This window comes from Sinocyclocheilus rhinocerous, unplaced genomic scaffold, assembly GCF_001515625.1.
Source record: "Sinocyclocheilus rhinocerous isolate Xijiao unplaced genomic scaffold, SAMN03320098_v1.1 scaffold763, whole genome shotgun sequence".
Lineage (NCBI taxonomy): Eukaryota > Metazoa > Chordata > Actinopteri > Cypriniformes > Cyprinidae > Sinocyclocheilus > Sinocyclocheilus rhinocerous.
In genome coordinates this window covers 109,412-118,908 of record NW_015627234.1, presented here as the reverse complement: position 1 = coordinate 118,908, position 9,497 = coordinate 109,412, and the positions used below count along the sequence as shown (strand labels likewise).

The 9,497-nt window shown below is 37.3% G+C and overlaps 1 protein-coding gene across 1 annotated transcript in view; it reads right to left on the bottom strand.

Annotated features, from left to right (window-relative positions):
* Window positions 1-4,204: 4,204 nt before the first annotated feature.
* The window catches only part of LOC107723752 (NACHT, LRR and PYD domains-containing protein 3-like), a 23,031-nt gene continuing 17,738 nt past the window's right edge, over window positions 4,205-9,497 (bottom strand). The window contains exons 4-6 of the mRNA XM_016532466.1: window positions 8,986-9,159; window positions 4,393-4,566; window positions 4,205-4,308 (exon numbers count right to left, since the gene is read on the bottom strand). Coding sequence (XP_016387952.1) covers window positions 4,302-4,308; window positions 4,393-4,566; window positions 8,986-9,159 — 355 coding nt within the window. The 3' untranslated portion in view covers window positions 4,205-4,301. The remainder of the gene's footprint in view (window positions 4,309-4,392; window positions 4,567-8,985; window positions 9,160-9,497) is intronic.

The following is a 9,497-nucleotide window of genomic DNA, read 5'->3' as shown; positions in this document are numbered from 1 at the left end:
CGCTTTTCAGAATGATGAGCTGAGGAAAATAATGTGTTTTTTGAACCTTAAACCACATAAACACATTGCATTACACCAAATACACAAAATAATGTTCTTTTTTTAGCACGTCATATGACCCCTTTAAGTACCATATATGGGTGTCATGCCATAAAATATTTTTAATTCGACTGACTTTGCATTTAATTTGAATTTAATAACAATTTTGTAAGTTACTAATTATAACACTTTCATTTTACAGAGAGTAAAGAACATTTACATTATCAAATAACATTTTCATTCAGTCTAGCCAGAGTTCAGGCACTCTCAAAAACTCCCATTTAAATCACTGAAGCTGTTTACACTGTGAAATGAATATCTTACTTACATTCGTATGCACATCTGCACTTTGTTGTTTCTGATGAGAGAATTCGCCAGATAATTCAGACAGCGAGCAAGTGAACAAAACACCACGTTTCAGCGATGGCTCACCTGAACATTTCTGATACATACAGAAATCTCACTTTGAATGGGCATGACGCCTCTGGCTGTAACATTTATAGGGACAAAATACAATGAGACTCTCAATTAGACCAGTGATGGAATCAAATTGGAAAACATACATTTGCATACATTCTGAAAAACATACAACATACTCTTTTCTAAAAGTTGAAATATAATGCTGTGTAGTGAAACCAGATAAAAATAAATTCAAAAGAAGGAATTAATAAAAAATAAAAAAGTATGACAAATTCGGTGAAATTTGACTGAGAACATGTGAATACAACGTCAAATTCTCACCTCATGAATATTAATTTGTTCTGTTCCAATGGCAGCTTGTCTTTTTCTTAAAAACCAGTGGTTTTTCCTTTTCAGAATATAAAAATGAAATTATAAGCCAAATGAAATGGAATGGAATGAAAACGAGTCAGTGATTTCAGACACTGAGTGTGACAGAAGGGCTGCCGCTTTTGAATAGTTTGTGTTTGCTGTTTAATAATCATTTGAAACTTCGCAAACTGGCAGCTCCAGAAAAGATTTATCTTGAAATCTGTCATGGAAACTATGTATAAACCTCCATTAAACTATTTAATAATCAAATTTAAAAAAAAGTATACCTGTATGATATTATGCTGTACCCACATTGGACCAGTGGTTCGGAAAATGGAAGAATGGATTATTCAGCTGCAGGTACCATCTTCTGGTAAGACCCTCGCAGTGCATTATGGGTATTCTCTAGCCATTGAGTGTACATCGGTTGTATGCTTGTTATTGCGGTGAATTATGGGATTGAATGAGTGCACTCAATAATGTCCACTATGGTTTCTTTTATGGTTATGGTTTACATTTTCCAACTGAACTAAATTATTTTTATTACTACAAACAAGCAGGATGGCGGGGCCCACACTATATTTTTTAACCACCCGCAGCAAAGGTAAAACCGCATTAGGGGTCCTAATCCCAATGCGTCCCTCTAGCTCCAACCCTAATCAAACAAACCTGAACAAGCTAATCGAGGTATTTAGGATTACTAGAAAGTTACTGGCAGGTGAGTTTGATCAAGGCTGGAAATAAGTGGACCTCGAAGGCCAGAGAGCAGGGGTGTGCAGTTCTGCTCCTGCAGGGCCACCTTCCAGCGAACACACCTGAACCAGCTAACCAAGATCTTCAGGATCACTAGAAATTTCCAGACCGGTGTACTGGAGATACACTCCAGGAGCAGGATTGGACACCTCTGCACTTACTGTGCACCTTCCCTATCAGAATCCAGAGTTTTATTTTGTGTCAAATAAGCGTGCAATTTTGGTGGAATTTAAGTAATGTCAACATCTTATTCTTTTAAACATCTAAGAATAAAGAAGCCATGTTGACATGAAAAGAAAATCATTGCAGAACTGGTCAAACTCAGGGCCTCAACCCCTGATGTACCAATGGCCTCTATCTTGGATCTGCAGGAGAAGGAGAGCCAACTCGAGGGGCTAGACATGCTGGAGGACCAGAGTATCTTCTTGAGGGAGAGGAGGATGAGCGATGTGCTATGAAGAGCTGGACAAGGAGCTCCTGAAATCAGTGCTGCTGAGGAGTCAGTCCGAGGTCAAAATGGCTATAGCAGGAATTCTTGGTAAGTGTTTTTTGATCATTTACAAATAGACTGTCCACTTCCAGTTTACATACAGAAAGCATGCTCTGTTTTGTGTGCAGATTGCCTAGAGGAGAGTGACTTGCAGAAGGTATATAATAGTTTTTATGGCAAGCTGACCGTCTACCTGTCTTCCAAAACATACCAATCGAGGAGGTAGAGGGGTGAGATACAACTTCCCAGAGGATGCCTACTTGATAAACCTGAGTGTTTTCCTCTCTTTTGCAGCTCACAGCTCCATATTTTGCTGATTGTTCACCGTTTGTGTTTTACCGGTAGATTTCCTTGTACAAGATTAACCTGGTTTTCAGGCAGCTCAAATGACCCTCAAACCAAAAGAGTTGTAATGGTGCCAGGACTTCTGAGGAGGCTGGATGACCAGCTTCTCCTAAATAACTATTTCCAAGAGACCTGGAAGGACTTACCTGAATGTCTGACATTTACCAGCATCAGTAACCCACGTAAGTGGTCAACCACCCAAGTTTCAGTGAGATTTTGTGGATTTGGTTGTTACTATCTGTGTACTGTTGCTTCTCTTTTGCTCTCTTTCTAGACGAGGGACATCCTCAATACTGAAAATCTCTCAAATTCATGTGCCACAACACCTCAACAGCTGAAGTTTCAAACCATCAAACTCAGTCTAAGGTGAGTGATGGAAGACCACTATTTTAACCAACTATTTTGTCCCATTTGATTAAATTTGAAATGTTATTTTCTAAAAATTGACTTGAAATCTTTTCACCACATTCCCAGAGTTGCTATTGATGTCTTTGTATTAATAGGACTGACTCACAGTTGTAAGTCATTATTTTCACAAAGATTCTGATCTGTGATGCTTCTCAGTAGACACCAAACATGTTTGTGTTTGTTTGTTTATTTATTACATGACAGGTGAACAGATGAAGAATAAAAAGGGAAGACATGTCCCTTCAAATAAGCAAAAGATATTGGATATTGCTGGATACTGTTGCTTGTATCCTGAAATGCCATGCTTTGGCATTAAACTGATTATCATAAACAATATCATCTATCTATCTATCTATCTATCTATCTATCTTCACTGTAAAAAAAAAAGCCAGGAATTTACAGGATTAAAGAGTATTGTTTTACAATATATTAATGTAGTCAGAAATGTACTCTGAAATCAAAGCATGCTGGGTAATTTTCTTACAAATGACTGAATGAACAGCAGAATGATGCTAACATCACAGTAATTTACTGCTTTATAATTCACATTATAAAGTTGTCTTTAACTGTGCCACTGTGAGAAATTTAGTTGTTTACTGTAATTGTTTTGAAGTCACCATAATGGTGATTGATGATGCCATTTGTTTGTGCTCTTTGACCTTGCATATTCATATTCAAATTTATGATCTAATCACGTCAGAAGTATGATTATTAAAATGATGACAAACTAGAATATGAAATAAGTTATTCACCTGACTTTAGGATAGTCAAACAATTATTCACATAAACATGAAAGTTTTATTTTAGCATTATTTAAACAAGAAGATTAACCAATAACTTTTTTCATATTCATAACTGTTTGTGGCTGGATCTTTCACAATAGTGAAGTAACTGCTGAGAAACGTCTTTGAAAGATGTGACATTAATACTCAACATACAAAGCACAGCAAAAGTAACACTCGACAAATAAAAACAGCACTTACAACATAAACCAACGTTACAAAATAAACCAACAACACAAACTGCTAAAAGTGAACTAAAAACAAGTTCATTAGCACAAATAAAACCAACAAAAATTTTTTTTTTTAAATCTACAGCACGATCTATTCATGCTGCATTGCATGCTGGGAACCTTCATAGTACATATGCACTTTAGAAACACAGTATGCTGTTTGTTTAAATAAATTTCTGAGAGTGCAGTTAGATACAAGAGAAGTCCCACTGTGAAATTACTGTGAAAGTCGTGCAATTATTAACCTGGAATATACTGTAATTTCACACTAACATTTTTACAGTGCAGTTAGTATGTCCAATCTACTTATTTAAAAAATTTTCCCATAAGACTGGAAAATTTTTTTAGGCTAAATGAAACTTAATAACAAACATCATTCACATGTGAAACTGCTGGATCAGTATCTGCATTTGTCCAGGTGACAGTCTTGTTCAGGACGTGTTGTTTTGATTCACTTGTTTGGAGCTTGTGGAGTTTCCACTGTCAAATACTGTACAATATAGAGAAAGATAAAATACACTAAGATCTGCTTTAATACAAGATAATAAATGAAAGCATTGAATCAATAACTTACTATAGATTATCCAGTTTACAGTGTGGATCCTCCAGTAGAGCAGAGCGCAGCTTCACTCCTGAGTCTCCTGGTTTATTAAAGCTCAGATCCAGTTCTGTCAGGTGTGAGGGGTTTGATCTCAGAGCTGAAATCAGAGCAGCACAGCCTTCCTCTCCAATACTGCAGTTAAACAGCCTGCAGAGAGTGAAGAACATGAATGATCTCTGAGATTGTTTTTAAGCTTTAGGGTGAGAGTGTGTTTATGTGTGTTTGTTCATGCACTACTTTTTCTATTCACGAGAATCGGCGCTCTAGAGATTTTAACTTGCCAGCAGCTAAGACATTAATTTAAATGCACTCTACCCACATGATTCATGATTGTGATGCTGAACTAGTTTATCGTTTTCACTCTTCAAACAGTTTGTAGTACTATATAATGTAGGTGATAATGTAAAAATAAGAGCAACATTATAGTATAACTGACATATAAGTCTTGTAACATTTACATTTAGTAATTTAGCAGACGCTTTTATCCAAAGTAACTTACAAATGAGGACAATGGAAGCAATCAAAATCAACAAAAGAGCAATGATATGCAAGTGCTATAACAAGTAATGATCACTCATTGGCCCTGTAAGGAAATTAACTCTTTTGAGAGGGGAATTTGAATCTGAAGATACAAAGTCAACCTGATTAAAACTGATTCCAAATTTGATAGTTTTACACTTTATAGTTTTACAACTGTTCGTCCAGCGAGATGTTAACATCACTATATCTTAACAATTTGGATATTTATATTATGCCCTGGCCACGGTCATAATAACTGTTAGTGATGATTATTAAGCTACGAGCTAGGTAGCTAGATCTGGGCAAAGTTTTAACTTGAAAATACACAACACAAGACAATGATTCTTGTAATGAAACATGAATTTATTTGAGCTACTTTAGATTGCATGGTACTACGCTAATGAAAACACACACACACACACACATACACACACAGTTCAAAGGATGAGGATTAACGGAGTTTGCATGAAGTCCCAAAAGTCTAGTAAGTTATTCGCTACCAGTTCTTTAAATCGCAACCTGAGAGAATCACAAAGCAGAGATTTGTCTTATCTTTACTGCTTAACCTCCTGGGGTCGACAGTTCCGGCGGCGGAACTTTTTGCAGATTTGAATGTTGACAGCGAAAAGAACTAAAATGCTCCTTCATACAGTATGAAACCAACGCGATGTCAAGTCTTGGCCGTCGCCCTCATTATCGCTAATGTGACCACGCGCCGATCGCGCTTTTGATATTACAATCATCCACGTGAGACCCCGCGCATGTAAACGCCCACATCACAGCAAACAAAGCAGCGAGACTTTTCCTCACGTTCATCTCAAATACTTCGCTTCTGGAAGAAGACTGGATTTCTGGATTCGCTTCTGGATTTTCCTCAGAAGAACGCGCCGGCGTGATATTCAGTGGAGGATATAGTAAGTCTTTTTTTATTTGCCTACTTGCATTAGTTGCTATTGTGTTACTGTGACATAACTTGTACGTATTTTACTAGTTACTTTTTCCAAACCATGATTCCTGACTAAATGTACAATCAAGTGAAACATTATGAAGATTCATTCACTGCATATATGCCTCACAACGCCAGGAAGTTTTTTTTTATGTTCTATTTACTTGCGTTTGAGTTGAGAGCTGAGAGGGTTTTCCTCGTTGGCTCGTCCCAGGGAAGCCCGGAGCCTCTGATTGGTTGTAGATCTGTCATTTGGATGACATCTTTTGGGAGAAGCCCTCGTGGTGAATGGTTGGTTGCCTTGTGACGTAGGAGCTTCGGAAGTCGGTTGCCTTAGGTACGGAGAGTGATGCTTGAAGTTCTTCTGAGAGTTTCTTTGCTTGGCTTTAGACTTTGAAGATTTCGGCAGTCACAAAGTTTCAACGGAAGGATTGAGAATTATTGGATGACCCAATCGCTTGATGGTGCAGGTTGTGAGCGCAAGTTGGAGCGCAATCGAACACAGGCGAAAGAGCGAAAGAGCACTGATCTGTTCAGAACATTTGGTTTTAAGCGAGCCAATTTGGTCCATCCCAGAAGCGATTGTCCCAATCAGCTTGTTGCAAGGCGGAGCTATGCCCTGTGTGGTTCCTTTTTCATGCATAAATTAACATGCTGTTCAATTCATCACGTGGGGAAATGTCTTTGCAGGTTTTGTTAATAACTTCTATAAAGTGTCGTACAACACACACTGTTCAAAATAACAGCTTTTCATATATTTCAATGTTCTGCAATTATCACAAATTTTCATTCAACACTAAACTTCACATATCTTACACACATATTAATAGCTTTATCTGCTAAAAAGGGGTTATAAAACATTGATTAAAGTCGCACCAATTACATGAAACACATCAAGCATATATAAGACATAAAACATATTATTTGTGAATATAGTTGCCCTTTTATACTTTTAAATTATTGTCTTTTGAAATCATCTATGCGAGTTTGCGTGTTCCTTTGTTGCAACGAAAAGGGAGCGAGTTATCATGTAGAAAGGAGAGGAGGAATGTCCTGAGGTCAAGGAAGTGGAGGTCTGCTGATCTTCCCGCTCAGACGATGGAACTGTAAATCTGTCTTTCTTGTTTATTGGATTATCGATTTATGCTGAAGCTGGTCAAAGTTACACTGCACATCTGGTCCTTGGATGGTCTCAAACAGAGGTTGATTGTCACTGTTCTTTAGATCCGTTGTTTTTGCAGGCCTGGAGCTTGTTTGCAAAATCACTCCCTTCCTGTCGTACATGCAAGCTTGGTCAGCAGGGGACAATAAACCATTTGCGCTGACATGGTTCTAAAACAAAAGGGGTTTTCTTCTTCTTTTGATTGGATTACGTCTTATCACTGCTTTCGACGTCTCTTGAGACGATAAGCAGAGTGGGACAGGAACTGCTCGAGACAATTGGGCACCCCAGGCTGACCATGTATCAGTTTTACGGCTGCAAACAGTTAGGAGGGGGAACCTTGATTCTTCTGGAATGTCTGTTCAATAGTTCAGTGGTGAATCCATAGTTTATTTGGGTCTGTTCGAGACAGAGATCCTACAGCCCAATGATGGAATCCAGTGGAGTGGGTGAAGATCAAAGACTTTGTGTATAGGAAGACTGTGCACTCTTATTACTTATGAATGGGAGAAAGTGCAATGCCCAATATGGCGAATAAGCCCCGCCTTCTAAATGAAAGGGCCAATCGTGGATCAGTAAAGTCATCGTGTCACTGCAGCTGCGGTTAGAAGCTCCGGTAGCTATAGAAACAGGCAGCGTGCTCAGACTCGCGCACATGACTGCGATTGCTCATTGGCTGATCTAGCATGAAAAACAAGCTGTTTTTAATAGTATTTGAATATAAGAAACAAACTTTATGAGACTGTTGTTGTCAGATTTCATTGGCGTTTTCAAATATGAAATTTAGTCGCAAGCTTAGTGAACAGTTTAGGAGAATTTGATGTTTCCCCATTCAAAGAGATAGGAGCTGCACTCGGATGCCCGAAGGCGTTTCAAAGATGGCCGCCGAGTGAAACGACTTGTCTTAAAGAGTTGAAGATATAATGTGTGCAGGTCTACTACTCGTGCTTCTGCAAAGTTCACTTAATTTGTTAGGATTGCGTTTACATTTTATTGTAGCTCTGTGTTTAATCTGACTCCAATTTTCAAGTGATCATTACATTTAGAATGTGTTTCTAATTAGTAACTAATCACAAATACTGGTTAGTATTAATTGAGATATTTGATTATTCTGGACATCCATGACGTGTCTACTGCTCCATTCATCCATGAGCCTTTAGTCTGTTCTGTCCTGGACACAGATTTGAGGAAACACCAGCCTCCACCTGATCTACAAATCATAGTGATTTCTGAAGAGTTCAGAATAAATCAAATATAACATTTTATCTGTCAGGTAAAAATGTATCATGCCAATTACATAATTAAACAAATAGAATCCAATTCAGAGATAATAAATACATAACATCAATTGCTCAAAGATGAATCTAAGAGTGAGAGGTGCAAACCTGACAGCGGAAATACTAGCATTTATGAATACTGTTCCCTCTGATATAAATACTCTTCAAACAGATTAAAATGTATCTGTATGTTTAATTTTGGCTTTCACTCATGTACTTTGTTGTTCAATGGTCTATAAGTGTAAATACAAACATATATTTGTCTTGAGCACATTCAGTATAATCACTGTATTTGAACATTTATCATTTCTTAAAGGAATCGTTCACCCAAAAGTTACAATTGTCATAATTTACTTCCCTGCATGTCGTTCCTAACCTGTATGACCTTTCTTCTGTGAAACACAACAGATGATATTTTGAATACTGTTGCCAACCAAAGTTGTGGTATTATTGCTTTCCATTGTGTGGACAAAAAACATTTCTCAAAATATCTTCTTTCATGTTCCACAGAAGAAAGTCATACTGTTTTGAAATGACTTGAAAATCAGCAAAGTGACGACAGAATTTAAATTTTTTGGGTGAACTATCCCTTTAACATTAAATGTTTTTGTTTGTCAGTATTTTCACACAGATTTTGTGTTCAGTAATATAATAACACTCACTGTAGTTTCTCCAGTTTACAATGTGGATCCTCAAGTAGAGCAGAGAGCAGCTTCACTCCTGAATCTCCTGGTTTATTACAGTTCAGATTAAGTTCTGTCAGGTGTGAGGGGTTTGATCTCAGAGCTGAAATCAGAGCAGCACATCCTTTCTCTGCAATACTGCAGTTAATCAGCCTGCAGAGAGAAAGAGAAAAACAGCTAAAATCAATAATTAATAGTCATGTGTTATAAATGTTTGTTATTGAAACAATGTAACACTATTCATCTCCATCTCTTCAATAAAAATATGTCTGATTTGAAAAGTGTGTTTTCCTTTATAAAGTGATGGATATTCTATTTAATGATTTATCAGTCAAATACTGTGTGCATCTCTAATGAATACTCACAAATCTCAGTGACATTGCATTCATCCTGACATTTATTTATTTAATTCAGTTGTGGATTCATGTCTTAATGATAGCCTGTGTTTTATATAACATGTTATTTTTGTTCCTTTAGATTCACAACACATT